The 21,560-nt window shown below is 48.5% G+C and overlaps 1 protein-coding gene across 1 annotated transcript in view; it reads left to right on the top strand.

Moving 5' to 3' along the window:
- The first annotated feature begins 226 nt into the window (after positions 1–226).
- NEURL1B (neuralized E3 ubiquitin protein ligase 1B) overlaps positions 227–21,560 on the top strand; it is a 135,738-nt gene continuing 114,404 nt past the window's right edge. Inside the window, exon 1 of the mRNA XM_065644394.1 lies at positions 227–292. Coding sequence (XP_065500466.1) covers positions 250–292 — 43 coding nt within the window. The 5' untranslated portion in view covers positions 227–249. The remainder of the gene's footprint in view (positions 293–21,560) is intronic.

Here is a 21,560-nt window from a genome sequence, read left to right as displayed (position 1 = left end):
GCGGCCTCTCTCCTTCGGGAGAGGAGCCGGGGACCCTGCTGAGCCGAGCCCAGCCGAGCCGAGCCCAGCCGAGCCCAGCTGAGCAGCTCCGCTCCGCTCCGCCCCTGCGGCCCCGCCCGCGCCCGGCGGTTGGCGGTGGGGGCGCTGGGCGGGACGGGCGGCAGCTTCGAATCTGCGGGAGCGCGGAGCTGCCCGGTCACCTCCCGGGTGCTTCCCGCCGTCCTGCTCCGCGTCCCGCTCCGCCCGGCCATGGGGAACGCCGAGTCCGTCCTGCGCAGGGTCGCCAGCATCGGTAAGTGCGGGGCGGCGCGTCCCTGCTCCCCGGGACGGGATCGGGATGGGATGGAGCCGGGACGGGACGGCGCCGGTCCGGCCGCTCGCTCCGCGCCGCAGCTGCCGCATGCGGGGAGCGCATCGCTGTGCTGCGGGCTTGACAAAGCAAAAACACCCACAAAGGGGCCGCCCCGCGATGTCCCTCAGGGTGGGGAAGGATGTGACAGTGGCGTCGGTGACACGTGCGGTGACAGGTAAAATGCTTGTGCTTGGACCCGCTGAGCTACGGTCGTGCCGCAGAAAGGACGTGTACCCGGTGGTCTGAGTTCCTGCTCGTTACCGAGCTCCAGAGAGCGCAGTGTGTGCGGTTTTTTTCCTTTCTCTGCCCCCAAGCAAGAACGGTGGCGATCAATGCACTTTCATCCTTTGCCGTCGCTGCCCGAGTAGCAGCGCTGCCAAATCCACCCGCTGTAATTCAAAGTCCTTCGTTCCAAAATTGTCTGCCAATCCCAGCTCGCAGGCCAGGAAAACAGACGTGGGAAAACAAACGGGTTTGTGCTGGCCATGCAGCTGGGTGTCAGGTTCTTGTTGCCTTTTATGCGTCTTGTGCATGTCCAAAGAGTCCAACAGTCGGCAGCCTGGTTGGCTGGATTTGAAGGGAGCTGATAACTGAACTCAGCCAACCGGTACAAGGTGCCAGCGCTCCAGAATGGAAATAATCCTGGCTGGGAATAAGAAAAGTCTTGGGTAACATCTAAACTAAAAGTGAAGCATCATCATTGTTACCAGTATTGCTATACAGTAGTGAGTTTCAACAAGACTGAACTTGTTTCTTGTTAATCTCCCATTGGCTCCTGGCCTTTAGGATCTGCATATTGTTTTTCAGATGTGTGTGACCTGCTACAGTTTCATTTTGAAACAAAACATTGTCATTCTTCATGCCTGACTCTTAATGGCAATGTTAGAAATTTGATCAATTTTTCAAGCACTGATCTGATTTAATTACTTCTTTCAAAATGTTTTAAGTACTTAGTTTTGTTTTCTCTTCCTTTGGGGAAACCCAAAATATTTTGCTACTGGAGTGCTGCCATTTACTTAATGTGTAAATTCAGTGCCGTGATGTGCAGCAGGTTGGTCTGTGAAGCTGCACTGCCAGGTGCTGGTGGCTGAGCCTCTGAACATGTGTGTGGGGTGCAGAGGGGAGGGAGAGGTCCCTTTGGAGCATGAGTTTGCATTGCCCACCTCTCTCCCGAAGGACAAATGCATTTGCAGAAATCCAGCTGTCCTGTGTTGAGCAGGTTCACGCTGATGCTGCGTGCTGCCTACTGCACAACAAAAAGGGATGCAGGGCAATGCAGAGTAGGACTTGGGTGTCTAAATCTGCAGTAAGTACTTCTCATTTCAGGAAATCAGTAATTGCAGGCAGTGGGCAGAACAAAAACCAAAACAAATAGCTTTTGAGCCTTGTTTGCTACTGCCTATTGCTCTCAGGTGTGTGGGGTAATATTGAGTTCAGGAGGGTATGTACCTTAAGGGAGGGTCTCAGCTGTTCTGCAAGGTGTTGTTAGCTCCAGTGGGTTAAGGGCTGATCGTATTACTGCACCTTCGGGTGCAGGAAATGTTCTGCTGTAGTGTGTTCTCATGTTTCTCATATTTCTTTCTCCTGGAGGCTGCTAATGCTGTGTTTGGTTTTGGAGTAGTTAGTCACCACCAGATTTGTGTGTTTGCTGTGCAATGGAAGATTATTTTTAACTGATGAATACCTGTGATCCCTAGTGTTGTTTTTTGTTTTGAAATCCAAACATCAAGTCTTTGATTATAAAGGCAGTTTTCTGAAAAACAGTACCCGAGACAACATTTTAGAAGTTACTGCGCTATCAGGCAAGTGAGACCTCAATAATACGTTATAGCAATGGTTACTGCTGCACTCATGTTTGCTTAATAGGTAAGGTAAAGAAATGCACTTGGTAGTAGTTCCAGTATTGGATACAAGGATTTGAACCGAGGTAGAATTAATTGTCAAAGACTGAGAAAGAATATATATAAATTTCAGCTTGCTCTCAACGTGAAGTAGTCTCTTCATTTGCACAGTACAGTCATCAGAAATCAGAGAAATTGCTTTACAAAGCCAGTAGCCCCACCTGTGTCCCAGTTTCAAAAACTCAAGCTGATTTCTGTACCTTTCCCATTGCTGAAGTATCTGCTGCGTCCCCTTCTCATGCTCAAGCCACCCATCTTCTCTGATGGAGTTTCCATGGAGCTGCTGCAGCAGCCTCTGCAGCCTGATCTCTGTTCAGGGCGGGGAGCTTTCAGGGTTTACCAAATGTGAACAAATCCAAGCTGCTGAGAGCCCCTTTTGCCAGGATCTTGTGCTGCTGGCACCATTCTCAGTCTGCACTAAAGTTGTGCAGAGACCATGTGCTCTGGCCAACAGCTTGGGAGTTCTCCAGCCATAGCAGGACTTGGAGTCCTACCTGATTTGTTATATTTTGGATGTAAAATAATCCTCACTGGAAGGACTAATCTCTCAGGGATGAGAAAAGGAATATATCATCTCTCTAACAGTAAGTGTGCTACTGCTGTGGCTAGAAACTTTGCTCATCTGTAGCCTTCACTGAAGTGACTTGAGTAAAGTACTCTTATTTCAGGGCCAAAGCCCACATTGGTCCTAGGGTATTCATAAAACCCCAAAAATTAGAAATATTGCTTTGTATGTCTGTTATACAGAGCAGGAGAGCTGGGGCTTGGGCTCAAGCGTGGCAGTGAGGTGACTGTGTGGGACGTGGCTGTCCCCAGGTGCCCTGGTCCTGGCCAGGAGAGACCCAGGTGGGCAATAAGGCTCTGGGGTTGGGCATTTGTCACTGGAGGGCACCTGGGGTTAAAAAGTCAGCACTGCTACTCTACAGCTGTACCAGGAAAATAAAAAAACCTGAGTGAATGCCAGAAAAAGGACACCGAAGTGGATTGCTTAAGGGATTGAGCCTGGTCAAAAGAAAGCAAATAACCATGGAGCAGCTGGTCCCCAGGAGAGCAAATCTCTTAATCTGCAAATGTTGGCAGGTGCGTACATCTCTCCTGTCATGCTTAGTATTTCTCCACTTGATGAGCAGCTCTTCCATGTCTTCTGAATGCAGTTTCTGTCTTTCCTGTCCTTCAGTTAGGAGCCCCCTCTGACCCTGCACGCTTCTCTCTCTCCAACTTGGAAGTGTTGTCCTGCCTGCTGTAGTATTTGTTGTCAGTGTGTGTCTGCCAGTAAGTACCTCTCCAAATCTTTACCTTGTGGTATATATGGTTTTTGAGATAAACCCCATAACCATCTTGCAGGGGCTTTTGGGGCCACCGGTTGCCCATTCTGAGTTGGTCTTCCTGTAGCTTTGGGACAGCTGAACTCCTGATTTGCGAAAATCTTTCCTGGACCCGGTATTCAACTGGACAGCAATAGGCAAATATGCAAGAATACCCCGAAATACGGCAAGGGAGTTCTGGAGATCCGGGCAGTTATGGGAAAAGCCCCTACAAACTTTCCGAAGTCCCCCGGCTCTTTGGTGGGTCTCACTGTACTTCAGCACTTGGGTTTCTGCGTCTTTCCTGGATTTCTGTGTGCTCTTTGCTCCCAGATTTCTTCTCCCGAAAGACCTGGTGCTGCAGAACCAAGAGCATTTTGTTAGTGAAAGGTTTTGTTTTCCCTTTGCTCTGCAGTGGGAAGGATGAATGAGCCGGGTTTGGGGGCAGGTGGCGCCAAAGCCTCGCTAGAGCAGCGGGCTCTGCCGCTCCCGGCCCGGGGGCTGCTCTGAGCCCTTCGCCCGCTGCCCCCGCACCCGGGCGGCTCAGCCCGCCCCTCACCTCCACGGCTTGTGCAGATGGGGAGCGGAGGCGAAGCTGGCTCAGATTTGTGGATTTAAGCATAAAGTTTGGCTGGTATTTGGCAGTTCGCACAGCTGGGAACTCACTCACACACGTTTTGTCCTCGCTGCTGTGCTGCTTACTCTGAGTCACTGTATCCAGCTGCCAAAATCTTCTGTACCGCAGTCAATTCCTGCATGAGCAGTGTTTGCTTGCATTGCCCGTCACGCGTGGATTAACAGTAGTTACATTTCGGAGTTAACCTGCACACATTAGGCTCTAGGCGGCTCAGTTAGCTGCGGAGGAAACAGCTCATTCTCTTCATGTGAAGCATAGTTTACTCAAAGGCGCTTTCATTTCACACCGTAGGGTCTGTTTTCTCATTAACAAATCGCTTCTGCAGAACTGCAGTTTAGCACTCTGCAAAATGCTGTAGACTGTGCCAAGTTCAGCTCGCTTAGTGCCTTGGGACTGTACTGTGCACGATGGCCTTAGGTGGATCTTTTTACTGATAAATGAACAACATTTATGTGGATTTATCACAAAGGTGATGATGGGGAGTGTGTGGTGTTTCCCCTTCAACGCACAGTGCTGCTTCAAATCTGCCCACAAGTTTGGACACGTGGGATTCCCTGCAGCCCCCTCTCCTGAGCTGAGTGACCCCAGCCATGTGAATTCTGGACAAGCTGATACTGAGTTGTGCTGGGTTTTGTTGGTTGTTTGGTGGGGTTTTTTTTTTTTTTCAGATCTGGGGTAATTCTGGTTCAAATGTTTGCTGGCAGGTTCACTTGCTTTGCTCTGGGACAAGCATGAAGTGCCGGGCGGGCTGGTTCACTTGGTAACAGACCTTCCTTGAGCAGGGGACACAGCGCTGGAGCTCACCTGAGGTTTGACAGTCTGGTGCACAAACAAGAGTGAGAAGCTTTTCCCTTTAGAATGAAAAAAAAAAAAAGACTGCACTCTATTTCTGCATGGCTCTGAAGTGCAGGTTACAAGGGTTGTTCATATGGGTTTTCCCTTTTCCTTGCTTTTTTCCTCCTTGCACACTCTAACATGGCTCAGCCTTTCTCTTCCCAGCATCACTCTTGCTGCAAACCCACCACTGTGGGCTGTTATCTCTGGGTTAAATGCCTTTACAGATTGCTCTGACTTCTGCAGCTGCTTTCCGGGAAATGAGAAAATGAAAGGAACCTAAAGTCCATTTGGTTTACAAAACATGGACAAAGTCTATTAGGACCTAGATGAAGTGACTAATTACAGCACTGAGGCGAGATGGGAATTCCCTCTTGCGTGTGTTCCCATTGTGTCACCCTGTTACACCCCTGTTTGGGGCTCCTCACTAGGGCAAACTTCTGATCTCTGCAGGCTGCAGCACATACTGTAAAAAGCAGCATCCACATGCCCTGACTAGAAAGGTCTCCAATTTGCAGAGTTTGGCATTAAAATAGCGTATTTATAAACGCCTGCTCCTGCCCTGAACTGGAACATAAATGTTTATAACTTCTGTCACTCTCTTGACAGTTCTCCCATTAATTTAGTGGTGAGAAACCCTTTCATTTCTGACTTCATCTGGGTACCAGCTGGAAGCCTGTTAAAGTTACAGACTCTTCCCCCATCAAGGACGGAAGCTTTAGTTTTACAATCCTGCCCTCAGTTTGCAGAGGTGAAGTTTCTCTCACGAGTCCCACGTTCTCTGTGCACCTCTTCCCTTTCGGGCAGAGTTCACTCCTGTGGGTCTGAGAGCCCCTCAAGGAGCGTGTGCAGGTGGAAATCCTGAAATGTAGGGTGAGATGAGGTGAGGGTAGAAAAGAAGGAGAAACTTTTGGTCCTAAAATGATGCTAAAACTCACCCAGCCCTCTATTGTCCCTATGTCTGGGTCTCTGATAAAACTAAAACTCAGTTCTAAATAATGTGCAATATTTCAGCAAGGAAAAGCAAGACAAAGGGGCTATTTAAAGCTACCATCTTTCCAGGGCTTGGCTCACAGGCTCTGCTTCTTTTGTGTCATTGTGTCTATGGAAAACACATACAAGAGGCTAGCGAAATACAATGTGCACTTCTAAGTACAAATTTAGAATGCGTGCAAAGGTCAGATATGGTGCATGCTTGGGTTTGGGAAGATGGAGGCGTTGGGCTGATGCAAGTTAACTTGGATTTCTGTAGTGCAAGGAGGGATATTACAAATTAACAGTGGAAGAGACAGCTTATGCAGAATACTACAGCCTATACAATATAATAACCTGTACAGCCTGTTCTGTGTGCTCTTTTTTTGGTCTGAAGCTGAGGCATTGTCTTCCATTCATGGCTCTGCTCTGTCTTGCTGTTTGAATCTTGGATGAGTCTTTCACACGGGCAGTGCCCTTGGTTATATAATAAGGCTGAGTGTATATGCGTAAAACATTTTGAGATCCATAAATATAAACGTGAAGTGTCACAACATATGCCCAGCTTGAAAGCAGCTACAAAACTATCACAGAGGCTGCTAACCTGCAAGGTCTTCATTCTGGCAATAGGATGAATACAATAAAAGGACTTGCTAAAGGCTGTGCTGAAGGGAACTGGTGGTTGTAAGTTGTTTGAGAGGATGGGGCATGGGAGGGAGGCTGGAAGCTCCCCAGGAGGAAAGGAGAGCACAGACGGACGTGCTGGAGATAATGACATGGGGTTGTGTTGCACTGGTGGGATGGGGAGAACCTGTCCGAATACTGGACCTGCACAAGCAGAGGGGAAAGCCTGAAAACTGAGCAGGATTTTGGAATCCTGAAGGAGTCCATTTAAAAAAAAAAAATATGAAGAGCTTTGCTGAGGACATGGGACAGAGTGTTTTCTCGTTGGTGGGGTTTTTTGGTATATTGTGGTGGGTTTTTTGTGGGGGGAGGAGTGGGTACAGGTACATGTACTTCTGTGCTTTTCTAAGAGTAAAATATTTGTGTGTATTTAAGAAGTTACATGACAACCTCAATGTTATGAAAAGTGTCCCTCTAGGATGACACCCTAAACCAGCCAAGCTAAAAAGGCAGAACATGACGAAGGAGGGTTGCTTAAATTATTGAGGAGACATCCATGGCGTTTGCGTGCCAGGTTACAGGGTTGTATTCCCAGTAAGAAGGGATGCTAGAGAGGGTCTAAAACCCAGCACTGAGCTCAGGAAGGCTGGAGATGGGAATGATGTACGTGACACCCCGGATCACAGCGGCTGCTTCAAATGTTGCATTTTCAGGGCACAATGCTCATCTCAAACACTCATCCAAACATTACATTACATAACCTGGCAAGATCTTAAGGAAATCCACAGTTATGGGGTTGTCCTACTGTGTTTTGATTATGTGAAGGGGAAATTAAGGCACGAGATGATACAACTTACCTGTAGCAGTTTATAATACCTGTGGTAGATGGAGGGTTTCTGTTCTCATTGCATCAATCCCCCCCAAGTTTTGGAGAGTTCAGGAGTCCTGCCTAGGACCCCTGCTGTCATCTCTGAACTGTGCAGCCTTCCCAATGCCTAAGGGAATAAAAACATCACACATATTTTAAAGCCTTATCTGTGCCTTCTTCAACTTTGTGATGGATTTTTTTTTTGCCTTGTTGAAGTAATCTTCCAAAAGGATTTATCTATTTTTCATGTGTCAAAGATAATTTTTCTTTTTTTTAGAAATTCTTCGTGCTCAATTAATTTGCTCTCCATCAAACCTGTATTTTTTATTTCCTCGAACCCTGTAAGTGGGAGAATCCAACTCCCAGAACTGTGTGTGCATCTCTTCTCCTGCATGTGGCACTCCCATGCCAATAAATTCAAACCTTCAATCTGAATAGACACAGCCCTGCGCATCTCGGGTGCATCCAGCAGGGATGGCTCTGGACCTCAGCTCATTGAATCCCCTGCGTGATGGGGTTCAAACCAGCATGGTTCCCCATTTGAGCCTGATGTGGTCTTGACAATGAGAGTGAGGCCTCAACACCTTCCATCTGGGCAGGAAAAAACACACTTTTTTGGGGGGAGATATGGAGCCTTCCCTTCCCTTTGCGCTCGTGCCGTGCAGAGGGAGCTGTAGGGGCAGGAGCTGTTTCTTTCCTTACTCAGACTGGGATAATGTGATTTGTCTCTTGAGAAAGGAGTTTGTATTGCAAACTGGTAAAGCAGGTTGTTCAAAGCCTGTGAGCTGCTACTCTGTCTTTATATATATTTTTTTTTTCTTTATTTGTACATTTCTGAATGTGAATGGAGCTGAGACAAACAATCCTCTTAAATGCAACAGAGTAACAATAACCTGAGTATTTCCTGCTGTGGGCCATGACCTTTGGGAATGGCCTGGATTGTCACAGCCACCCCTGGCCTTGTGACAACTTGGGACCGAACTGTCACAGCCCCCTGGGTTTGGAGGGTGCTGGTGAGGGGGAAACAGAGCACAGCTCATTGGGGATTAACTGGACCTCTCATTCTGGCTGAGGCTTAGATAGCTGGATGCTGTTACTCTCTTCCCTTCTGAACAGTGCATTCAATGGTGATTTTCTTAAAGATGCTTCAGGGCTCCTGCCGATATCAAACTCCAGGTTTACTTCATATCATACCTGCGTGGGCACAGAGCAAGGTGGAGGAAGCACCTGTGCCACAAGGCTGGCAGGATCAGGCCAGGACCTGTGCCAGGCAGCTGCTGAGCCTGGTGACGCTTGCAGGTGACACGGGGAGTGTGGGCAGAGGGAGCAGCCTGGGCGATAGAGACGGCTGGGGAGCGCGAGGAGGAGCAGGGAGGAGCTCTCACGTCTCTCATTCCCCTCATACTGATGTGCAGAAACAAATATAAACCGAGCTGTCCTGACTGTGCTGGTGGGCCACGCTGTGACAAATGCCCTGCGGGGCTTTTCCGCTTCCCCAGCTGCACGTTTTTTGCAGCTCCTCGCTGGGTCTGTCACACTGACAGTGCGACAGCAGCAGGTGGGACCGCGGGCAGCGGGCGCGGAGGGCACCTGGGCGGGGAACCGGGGGCAAACAGGGTTTGTGAGAGGATGGAAGAGGGGATGCAGCAGGAGAGAAACAAGCAGCAGTTGTTTTGTAAAGCTGCCTCATTATCTTTCTTACGTAGCTGACCTTTTGCTTCTGAAAGCAATGAAAAAAAAAATAAACCTTCAAAAAATATTGCAGTGTTTCTTTGTGTGCTTTGACTAAGCTGTTCCTCATAAACCAGTGGCTTTTGTGTAAACACAGCCGTGGCAGGCAGAGTAATCTGCTTTTTTGTGGGTGTCAAGTATCTTCGCTCTCCCAGTAATGTATTAAATGGGGAGAGCGAGGCTGTGAGAGGCAAGTCCCAATGGAGCCCGGGGTGCCCTCCTCTGCCAGCGACCCCACTGCATCCCTCCCCGTCCCTCCGAGGGGACAGGACTGTGTGGGCGCTGAGCCAGCTCACCACTGGATGCCTGGGGCTGGGTGGTCATCAGATCTGACCATGGGAAACATCGCGTCGGCTCCAGGGAGGCCGTTAAACTGGCCAAGGATAGGAGAGAGCGAGGGAAGGACGCTGAGAAACCCCCCTGGGCCACGTCTTTGCAGAAAGTACGTTCTCAGGACTGGAAATGCACAGCTGAAATGGGTATTGCTGCCTTCCCTCTGTACTTGTAATTGCTGGCCAGTGCTCCCGTCTCCCGGCAGAGCTCAGGGTGGCAGCAGAAGCTGTTTGGTTGCTAATTGCTGTGTCTCTGCCTCCTTGGTGCCTTCAGTCAAAGCTGACACGCTAAATCCAGTATCTGCTGGAGATAAGGGGCACCTCCCTTCCACCTCTGCAGGTTTCAGTGACTTTTTTCCAGATAAAATGAACAAAAATTCTGTGTCCTGTGATGGCTCTGATAAGCAGGAGGCTCCAGACATGGCACAGAATACATGGCCCATTATAGGTCTTTGTTTATTGGGGAAAAAAAGGGCTCCCAACCTCACTATCTTGATTATGGAAAAAAATTATATAAACATGCCAGAAGCTTAATTGGTGCCAGTGGAAACAAACAAAAAAAAAAAAGAGACCCTTTGCTTTCCATTTCCATCCAACTTTTTCACCATATAGTAGTTTGCTGGGAGGGAGCTTTTCTTCGGCACTGGAGGACTGCTGCAGGGATCCTTTCTCATGGACCACTAGAGCCCTCTCAGAAACATGGCCAGCCTCAGATGCTTCAGGAGATGGTGAAAGGGACCCTGGTAAAATTCCAGCTGGTGACCGATGGTGAGAACAGATGGTCCCTGGGTGCCTTTCCTGCCCCATCTGGGGCTGGTAGCGCTCAGATCTTGGCTTGTGTGGCTCCCCATGGCTGGAAAGGCAGGAGAAGCACCAGCCAAGATAGCCCCTACCCACCTCAACTGCTACCACCTCTTCTTCTGCAAGACCTTTCTCTGGGCTGGTGCCTCTCTCCTGCTACCAGCTAAAGCATGTTTAGCTTTGCCAGCCCTCTTGATGATGTGACCCCAGCTGGTGCTGTGCATCACCTGAGCGAGCTCTCCTGTCACTCTCTGGGGGTGAGCTGGTGGCATGGGACCCTTGTTAAGCCATGTGGCCCTCGGTGCCATTCAGGACTGAGGTGAAAGCCAGCACTGGGATGACTGTGCAGGCTGGGCTGAGCCTTTGTGGTTTGCACAAAAGGCTTTTTTTGGGAGCCCCATGGTGATGGCGCATGGAGTGATGTTTTTCATGGGAGGATTGTTGCAATGAAACACAATGTGCTTTTGTGCAATTATATGGTGTCTTTTAAATCATTTCCTCTAACAAGTCTGTCCACACCCAAACAAAAATAAACATTATTGAAAGGCTGCAAAGATAAACACACAAAGGTTGCCCTTAAATGCATCCCTTCTCTCCCTCCTTACAGACACCTGCGCCGTTCCCTGGACAGGATGAGCAGCCAGGAAGGATGAGTTAAGATTATCCAGCATAAACTTGGGCAATTACTGACTTTGCAGTGTTTCGTTTCACAGCCTCTATATGCTTTTTAATCAGTGACTTTCTTGGAAAGGAGAAAGTGAAAGCTGGGACTTGTGTCACCTGCTTGCCCTGCCTTTTTAGGGTGAATGCTTTCCTCTCATCCCTTTGAGGCTCTGTACTGTTTTCAGTGCTGGGTGTCTATGGGGATAGACTGGGCTCGTAAGCCTTATTCCACGTGAGGCACACCACTAACTTGTTTTGTTTCCACCGTTTCTCACCCATTTTCGGGCATGGCTTGTCCTGGAGCTGCCCAGACCCCTTCCTGCCGGAGTGCTGACCTTGCTGGTGGGTGAACAAATGTGATTTCTTTTCCACTTCTGTCAGTTCAGCAGTGCCATCGCTACCCAACAGCTGCTGTTGTCTTGCTCCTCTGAAGTTTTCCCAGCTTTTCTTTAGCAATAATTTGGAGGACAGAGAGGGGATTTTCACCCATCTTCATTTAGCCTGTTTTCTAGTCTGACAAACCTGTGTGGGGGTTTTGTGTGGTTGGTTTGTTTGTGTTTTTAGAGTGAGGAAATTACCCTAATGAAACTACCCGCTAATTTCTCTGCCTTCTCCACTCTCTCATTTGCTTATTTGCCATTTCCCATGACTACTTGGTCTCTTTAACAGCTTCTTGTGAAGCGTCTCATCGAAGATGGCACAGCAGTCTAACTAGGGTGTCAAGCCCTTGCATCGCTGCCTTTATTCACCCATCCCCTCCCCTGGCGATACTTGTTCTGGCCACAGCCTGTCTCTACTGTGAGCCCCAGAAGGGAAAGTGCTCTGCTTTTAATTAGCACCTCAATTAGTTTATTGGGGGTCAGTGCCACACTGACTTGCTGTTCCTGGATGTACTTTTCAGTAAAGATGTTGTTCTTGCTATCCTGTAGTGCTTCAGGTTTTTTTAGCTATCACAAAGTGCACCTTTTTACTAGTTCAGCAAGATATTCCTTTGAAATTCAGTGTTTATTAGCTGAGCTGAGTGGTGCGTATTTTTTTTTTCCAAATAACCAAATCACTCCAGCTTTTCTTCTTATGCCCAGTTCTAGATAGTGCCTGATCATTAATCCCACGAATGTGCTATGGTCTGAAAGGTGTAACCCTGTGGCAGATAAGCTTGACTGACGTAAATAATTTAGTTCTCTGTACCCTCCTTTTCTTCTGTAACTGCTGGAGGCTGAGGTGACCCACAGAGTCACCTGAAATTCTCCTGCAAATGATCTCCTGGTTTGACTTTGTTTTCAGCTGTTTGTCAGCTGTAACTTGTGATCATGCTCCACTGGCTTCAGCAAGATTATATTATATATTTTCATATCATTTTTCTGCTACACTAAGTGAATAAAGAAATAGAGGTATTTTGTCTATTTACTTTTTTGTGTGATCCAAGCTCTGAATATTGGATTTTTGCCCACCGCTTTCTGTACTGATTTTTGTCTCCCCTGAATCATTTTTATCTTATGATGGACTCCCTCCACTGTCTTTTTATTCTGGCTTTTTGCTGGGAAATTGCATATCAGTTGTTGCCGTTGATTTACTCTTTGTTAGCCAGGCTTTTTCTCCTCTTTGATGGCAATGTGTTGCCTGGGGTTTTGTTCCAGAATTACTGTGACCCTTGGGACTATTAAATAGGAATGGAACAGGAACAGTAGTTATGTCTTTCCCATGCCCTACCCACGGATTTGGGGACACTTTGCCTTGGTGACCAATGAATCATTTGACCATGAGAAGGGACTGAGCAGTGAAGCCCAGGGCTGAGGTGTAGCCTATGAGCAAAGTTGGCTTTTCATCAGTAATTGCAACCTGTGTGGCCACAGCATGGACCCTGCTGCACTGGTTGCACTGGGAGCTTGGATGCTGAGGGTCTCACTGGCCACTTTGCTGTTAACTGTGGTACTGACACTGCTGGATGGTCCATGTCTGTCTGGCACGGTACCAGGTTCTGTAAGGACTTGAATATCCTGAAAGATATTCTTTCTTCTCCTTCCTAGAGATTCTCCCAGGCAGCTTTGCACCCAAAGGGTGGTGAACATGGGTTAGATCCTGGTTAGACCCTTGATTCCATCAAAGGAAACAAAGATGTGAGGGAGCTCCGGGGATAACCCATTTTCTAGTGATCCCATGTAGTTTGCTCATCAGTATAACCTCACAGGTCTCTTTGTGATATGAGAGCTTATGCCAGAATATCCTCCCTTGTTGTATATGGGCCCATGTTTCTCCCTTAGGGAGGCTCATCTACCTCCACCCGTCAAAAAAACTGAGTCAGTATGATCAACCCTTTCTCGCCAGCTCTCCTAATTCAAGGGAAAGCAACATGAAATATTCCCACTGCACAAAGCTAGCACAGCCCCTTAGCAAGGGTCTCAGCAGAGCTGAACCAGCCAGGCAGATGTGGTCTGTCAGCGTGGTGTTAATGTATTTTTGGCAGAGATTTGTGTAATCGAAGGGGTGGCAGATTTACAGCCTGTGGGAATCAAACTGCTGCACATGCTTTGAATGTTACTGGGGGAAAAAAGCTACATTGACTTTTTGGTTATGATTTCACTGGCAATCTAGGAAGTTTGCTGCTGATGGGGAATATGTCTTGGCTGCTGATCCTGGGGTGGGGTGATTCAGGTAGAGCTTTCTTATTTCATCTTTATTTTAGTGACTCACTTGACACTTTATTCTTTAATTGTGACGTTTTAACGTGAGACTTTGCAAATGGAGAGCCGACGCTAACGGAGAACGGTCATTTTGCTTAGTTGGTGTGAAGAGATCAAACTCAGGGTTTGATAGTCCTTAGTCCTTGTAAGGTTTCTGTGCCAGCTGTTCCTCAACTTCAGGTCTTATCCTGTTCGCAGTGAAAGCAAAAGAAATATTGTCTCATGAGAAGGTGTTTCTAGTTATTGAGTTCTCTCTAGATCAAGGTATGGAGCATGGGCGTTGTTGATGTTGTGCTTGGTGTAATGCTTGGTTTCTCCCAGGTGAAAGAGGTGGTGGTGGCTGAGAGCATCCAGTGGCTTTGCTGGAGTGTATTAAAAGTGCTCTGAGATCTGCTGAGGAATGATATATGCAGGTATATTTATGAGGCTTTGGTTCAGAGGAACCGTTAGCACTCACCCTGGCCTCTGGCTTGATCCAAGCTGTAGTTTCACGCAGGTTTTCCTCTCTGGCTTCCAGGTTATTCAGAGTTTCTTCTTGACTCAAGGTTTTGGCAGGAAGAGAGGTCTCCGTGGAGCGGGAAGGATGGCACAGACATTTTCCAAGGTCCTGAGCTGTCTGAAAGACAGGGCAGACAAAAAGGTGATGATGCCAAACTAACACTGGGCATTTTCTGCATTTTAAATAGCTTTAAAAATTATCTCTGTAGGGCTAGCACCGTCACTGTCATCACCGAATCCACTGAGTGCAGGACTGGGCCAAACATCTGATTCAATTCCCAATTAATCATTATTTCCACTACTTCTTTTTCCTAATTGCTTTCGCTAATCCTCAGCTGCATTTGCTTAGTACTCAGCATCCCTTTCACCCATGGGTGCAAGTCACGAGATGTCAACATCCTGCGTGTGTCCCTTGCGATGCTCGGTGGAGCTGTAAACGCAGGAGAGGAAGATCTTTGATAATTTACAAAGCTGTGCTGATATGAGTGAATCTATCACAATTTACACCAGCAGCAGAAATGCCCGTGGGATATTCCATTCCTGCTGGCTGGAACAGTGGAAAGTTGGTGGGGAAAATGGCCTCATGTCAGGTGTGTTTGAAGAAGTAAGATGCACAGCTGAGCAATTTTCTGCTCCTTTGTTTTGGTCTGTTAAAGTTTAGCAAAAAACCCCAAACCTTTAGGGCTTCTATGCTTATTCCTACGTGGAGTCAAGCGTTTTCCAAGCTCTGTACGTCCACTTGGACACACAGCAGCCTGTTAAACTGGTACCCTGAGACAGGTGCTCCCTGGCAGTGAATAGGAGCATACTTGTAAAGAAAGGGATTGCCAGGTTGAATAAAGTTTAGCTACTGAAAAGATAAAAAGTTTCCCTGCATATAACCAGAAACAGAGTTCAGATCCGTAGTTCTTACCTTTTTTCTGGCACTGATTCCCTTTGGGTTCCCTGCAGTTTAAGGGATGGGAAGGCAGAAGGTTTGTTTGGATTCTGCTGCATTAACCTGATGGTGTTGTGTCAGAACAGTAAATGCTGCAGGAAGAAAAAGGCACTCCAGTCAAACCTTGTTGTCATAATGAAGGCAAATGATCCCTTTTGAACTTAATCTCAATTTGCAAAATGTCCTCACCCCAATGGGTGTCACTGAAACCCTTTCACATGAGGTCAATTACAAACAACTTCATTTCCTTCAACTCTCTATGGAATAGGAGAATGGGGGCCAGGAAAATTTATTGAATGGAGGAAGACAAGATCTTTTTAAAAAGAAAAAGGAAGAAATCGCTTCTTCCCAGTTTACCGGAAGGAATTGCAAACAATGGAAGCAAATGTAAAACCCAAGATTCAAAATAATCTCCTGCAATTAACTCCCCCGCGGAGCCTGCTGAGCTCCCAAAGCCACCAGTGGTGGTGGTGGACGTGCTGGTGACCAGCCCCAGGCCACCGTGTCCCCCCTCTGCGGCTGCATGCTGCCTGTGTGCGTTCCTCCCCCCTGCTTGCTTTCATTCAGGAGAAATGTTGCCAGTGGGCAAACACTAATCCATCCTGACAGCTCTGCCCATCTTCCTGCTTTGGTCTGGCATCCAGCAAACAACTTGATTAAGGTCTCCGGGGCTTTATTAGTGCAGCTTGTTGCCTGCAAATTAATCAACAGGTTGCCCGTGCTTAACTCTTTGCTGGTTGGGAAATGCTCTACATTGTTGTGGGCATTGAGTCAAGCCTGTTGAACTGGCTTTTAAATATGGTGCAGCAGAAATAGCCCAAAGTAGCGTTGCGGTCTTGATTTCTCGGGGCAGGAGGTGAAGCGATGCTGTGGGCTCCGGAGCTGCTGCTAATCCAGCTTCTGATCTCTGATAATGATTTTAGATGTTGTTTCTCTCAGCCATTCATCCACCCCCTGTAAAATATCTGTTGTTCATGCTGAGGACTGCCAGATAAAAACCTATACTTAGCTTAATTATCCACAAGAAGTCAGATGTCGTCTGGGCCCCTCCACAGTGTACGTGCACACAGGAATTGAGACCTCCTTGCTGTTTGGAGGTTTGGTCTGGAGCATGGGCAGAAGTTGCCTGTATGTTGTATTTTTTTTGTTGTCTGTCAGACTTTGGCCTTGTTTTTTAACTGTTTGGTCTCACCAGACTAGGATTGGGAAAAAAATAGCTATGTAGTTGCTGTGGTTTACACCTGAGATTTGGTAGTGAGTAGAAGAGTCAGGGAGCACACACTGAGTTTTCAGCTGGCTGTACAGATACCAGGGTGGAGAGGACCGATGTTGTGCAGGTATAAGGGGTTGAATGCTCTTATTATTTCAAAGATCACGGGATTTCTAGCTTCTCACGTGCACGTACATAGGGAGACCCAGCTCCTTATCTCCATTTTCCATTTCTGTGCATGACCTCTCATCTCCCAGTTGCTGGCAGCCCAGTTGGTGCATCACACTGGTGTGCGCGCTCGTGCCCATTAGCACAGCGTGTCTCCGATGGACAGGACAGATACCGACCGTGCTCCCACACGGCATGAGCCCTGGGGGGCCAGTGGGACTCTGCATGTGGAATTACTTTCCATCTGATCTGGACTTCACCCCACAACAAACAATGGTGAGAACAGCCTGAGCCACGTAGCTCCTATCAATTATTTTTAGCAACAATCAAAGATAAAAGAAGAATGTGCCTGTACGGCGGTGGTCTCCTGTCTCAGCAGGAGAGCAGCCAGCAGAAGAGCTGCCCAGGCCTGTTGCTCCGTGCGTGTTCCCCCAGGAAGGATGTATTTTCTGGAGTTTGCTCCAGTTGGAGAAGAGCAGTGTGCAGTGGGGAACCTGCCAACCCTCTGTCTTCAGCAGCTGGCCAACATCTGTCTTCTGGATGATATAAAAATTCTTACAACTTCATGATAATTTCCATGCCTATTTTACCAGAAGGTTTTAAAGCATTTCAGTCCTTGATTTGACTTTGCATCCAGGTGAGAGCAGCTTTGGGGATGTGAGGCACAGAGAGCAGCTGTGGATTTCTCCAAGGGTCTGTGGAGAGTGGCTGTCCCTGTACCTGTGCTGTGAGCTCCCTTCTGACCTTTCCATGAGCTCCTGATGCTGGTGCTCTCTTGCTGGGAGCTCTCTCCTGCCCAGGACAGAGCCTTTTGTCTGGGGTCATGGGTGGTCTGTGCCCTTCCACTGTAGGGCTTTCCCTCCTGCCACCTTCTCTCTTCTTCTTTGACCAACCTTGGGCTCTAGTGCAGGGACCTGGCTGCTCAGTGCAGATGCTGATCCTTCAGCCTGATTTCCGTGCTGCTGGTGGTGATTCTGAGATAGCCAGAGGAGGTGGAGGCAAAGCTGCTTCCTGGGGATAAGGTGGCGAGTAAAGACTTGTGACTTGGTGCTTTGTGCGTTTCTGGCCCCCAGACCCATCCATACCCTGTGACTGTGGTGGGGTTTGTAACAGGAGCAGAAAACCAAGAAGTTAAACACTCCTGTTTTGTTCCTTTCTTTGCCTGTGCTCTGGCTCTTCACTGTTTGCAATAACCAGTTCAGGTGACCCATGTAGGGTGTGAAGGGCTGTTGATCAGAGGCAATGGTTCCTGCCTCGGTGATGCCAATGAATCTGCAAAGCCTGGGGACAGGCAGAGTGGGGCTCCAGGTTTGGTTCCTCAGCATCTGTGGGTGAAGCAGCTTGTGCAGGGCAAGAAGCAAACTTGTAGGTACCTGCACCACCAGTAAAAGGTCTCTGGCAGGAGGCTGAAAGGCCTCCAGGTGTTGCGTGTCTGAGCAGGTAGCTCACCCATGTTGCTGCCTAGGGGCATTTCCAGATATCAACAGCAAAGCATGTGCAGAGAAATTACTTTATCTGCCATTTAAAATGACATAACCATTAATGTGCTCTTATGAGGTCGTTCTTTGGGGCAGACAGAGCAAAAAGTGGCATTTCTGAAGGAAGATTTTAAGCCGAATGACATCTGGCCGCTATAGTCTCGAGGGTCTAGGAAGTCTTGGGAGAGTATTGAGAGAGCAAGTACCAGCAGAGCTGGAAAAAGTTGCCTTCTGCAGAGGTCTCATTAGCAGAGTTCAGATGATCTTACTGAGTCTGGACTTTGCAAGAGGCACCACAGCTGATTGTCCTACAAGGAAAGTGTTCACTGATGGGAGACTGGGCAAGGATGAGATTCCACTTCTGTCCACCCCTCAGGATGTTCATGTTTCTCTGTTGATGAAGGCACACAGGCTCAATCTCTTATCTCCATCCCCCTCTGCTAGCAGAGAATAACAAAAAGAAAACTGCAAATGTGTAAGCTGTGGGGTTTGGGAGGAGGAAAGGGGGCAACGCATCGGCTCAGTGTTCTGCATCGTGCCCAAGCCAGTGCAGCTGACTGGGGCGCATCCCTGCATCTGAGCTCTGCCACATCCCCAGCCGCTCCTGTTGCAGGAACTGCTGGCCTTTGCATGGCAGCGTGACAGCGTGGTGGCAGCTGTGACGCATCGATCAGCCGTCCCTGCTGCCGTGCGTTCGTTCCCGTTGCCAGGCAAAGCTGGGGTGACCTTTTCGGAGAGGAGGAGGAGATGATGGGGAGAGCGACGGGTGGGTGGAAGGCAGTGGCAGCCCTGGAAGGGGCTCCTGGAGCTGCGCTGTGCATGGTGGGGTCTGGTCAGGGCTGGGGGTTTGGATGCACAGAGCAAAGCTGACAGTCCCTCTCTGCTTTGCCTGATTTTGTGGGTGCAGAAAGCCCCATCCCCGCCTGCCTACTTGGATGGAGATGAAGCTTTCCCTGGTAGGGCCTGCTGTCTCTGTGGGATGCAATGCTCAAATTAAGGGAGGAAGTATCAGGATGGTGCTTGGTAAAATGCTATTTATGGCCTGCTGTGGATCTGACTGTATTGCCTCTGTAGGAAATTTCAGGGCACTAGAGCCTCCCCCACCCTGCTCAGCCTGACATGAGCCACCGAGCAGTGGTCACCAGCAGTGGGGATTTGGGTCTTGTGCCCTGCGCTGTGACTCTTGCATAAAATTGTCATATCAGTTTTACTGTGTGGGTTTTCCTGTGACTCCGGGACCTGGACTGTGTTCTGCTCTGTGTGCCGATTCTGGAGTAAAACATTGGGTGGCTTCTCTAGAAAAGGAAATCTTTTCCAAGTGTTTGAGGTCAGTGTGACTGGGGAAACAATTATGAGGCAGTAAGGCTGGATTGGTACGAATGGCACCATCAATCTACCCAGAAAAAGCTCTGTGTGAAGGGATGAAGTGGAGCCGTATCAGACATAACCTGAAATGACTTAACAAGCTGCTGAAGTTTTTAAATGCGTGTGTCACTTTTTTTTTTAATTTAAATTTCCTCTGACATTTCATAGGCTTCATCACTCAACATGAAGCCAAGATCCCTGTGAGTGTGTGCGGTAGGATTGTTTTTAAATTTTATTTTAAATACAGATGTCTGGAATAACTTTTTTGCACACACTGTAGGAGTGTAAAGGTTTCTAAGCAACATCATTTCATGCTGTTTGCATTAGAGAATGTAAAACAGGATTCCTTTTTTAAAAAGTCTCTGCAGTGCAGGCATAATTACGGGATCCCATTATGCAGCATTGTGTCTATGGTGAAGCCTGCCCTAATGGAATATTATCCCTTGTGCTGAAGTTTTACCTGCTTTTTACCAAGACACTTAAGGACTTAATTAGCGTCATTATAGACTGCCACCCCCTTCCTCAGCCTAGTGCATGAAGGGATAGTGATCTGTCCAAAATAGTGCGTTTGCTTCCCATGGTTAACCACACCACATAGTGTTTCGTAGCTCACTGCTGCTATCTTGGAGTGAACATGATTGGGGAGGGCGCAAGAAAACATTTCCTAGGAGCCATAAATAGACTCTGTGTTTACTTGGCCTGGTCTTAGCCATTGAGCTGGGATGGTATTTGTCTCTGGGAGATCCTTGTGGAGCTCCTGCCTGTGATGTCTCTTCACACGCTGCCCCGGCTACCTGCTCTGAGCAGCTGCAGCACGGAGCGGTGCCGGGCAGCTGCAGTGCTCAACATGTGCCACAGGGCACCCGCACACCCTCAATTCCTCAAAACAGCCTCCAGGAAACATCAGGAGCCGTGCAGATGCAGCAAGCCTAAGGGTCTCACCTTCCCATGATGTCCGTGTGGATGTGCTGCACGTGGGCAGCATCTTCTGCTTACCTGCATACACATGTGCATATGTGTGTGTGCGGCTCCTGACTGCCACCCTTGCTGGATGGTGGGTGTTGGTGCAGTGCTGAAGGCAGATGTGTTGGATGGGCTGGGGTGACAGGAGATGGTGGGCTCCAGGGCACGCTGGTGGGAGCGGTGCCGAAGGTTGTAGAGGGTCACGCTGCAGCTACGTGGACCTTGTCAGCTGGATGGTCACTGTTGATCCCTAGTGCCTCCATGCTAAACAACATTTGGACTGACCTGCCCAACAGAGCTTTATAAACATCTGGGGGCTTTTTGCGTTTTACGAGATGAGGAGTGTTGGCTTTTGTACCTGAGCCGGGGCCAAAGAAGTTTTTATTGCTGGTTAGGTAACCTCTCTGGCACGTTGCGTTAGGAGCTCTAGACATTATTAATGAGGTGTGTGTGTGCTACGGTGCATGTGTTGTTTTGTGTAATGGCTGTTGCTGCTGTGCCCAGTGCAAAGATGTAGCTGTAACATTTTCCTACAGGTGTATAGTCCTCAGCCTGTTTCAACTCTTGTGTCCCTTCTGTGCTGTCCTTTCTATCCTGCCTGCTTTAGGCTGGTGCTCCCCCAACAAGTTTTCCCTGGAGTTTTACAGACGCCTTGCAGGGAGGAAAATTTACTTGTAACCTCCGCTCTTTGTACATCTCTGTGTTGGTGGGAAGGAGAACTACGGAGAACGGGCTGGGATCTGGTTCATGTGGAACGTGACACTCCTGAACTTGTGGCTCAGCTGCATTCAGGGGAGCTCCTTGAAGGCTTGTGTCCCAGTTTCTTGCGCATGTAAAGAAAGAAGGAGCTGTGATGCTGATGTAGTTCCTCTGTTCCCCTTGACGCACTCAGAGTTCTGCACATCACCTGCTTGCTCCATTGCCTCAGCAAATGGTCTGGCCTGATGCAAGGAAGTCACCTGTGCTGGTGGGCAACCTTCAAAGCCCAGAGCTCTCCTGGGTCTCATCATCTCCTTTTCTGCTTTGCTTATCCAGGATGACTCCTGCATTGTCAGCTCCTAGTGAAGACTGCTGCAGTGATGCAGTGCCTGTTGTTTTTTTTATTTTTTTCTTTACAAGAGCCACTTGGCTGCTGCTTTGGCTCTTCCAGCCTCTGCCCTCAAGGAGCTGGGTGTGATCCCTGCTCAGATAGCTGGGGATGCCTCCCGCCCTGCCGCACACAGCAGTGCTCGACAGAGCAT

This window comes from Caloenas nicobarica, chromosome 13 (genome assembly GCF_036013445.1).
Source record: "Caloenas nicobarica isolate bCalNic1 chromosome 13, bCalNic1.hap1, whole genome shotgun sequence".
Taxonomy (NCBI): Eukaryota; Metazoa; Chordata; class Aves; order Columbiformes; family Columbidae; genus Caloenas; species Caloenas nicobarica.
This window is presented reverse-complemented; position numbering and strand designations above follow the sequence as displayed.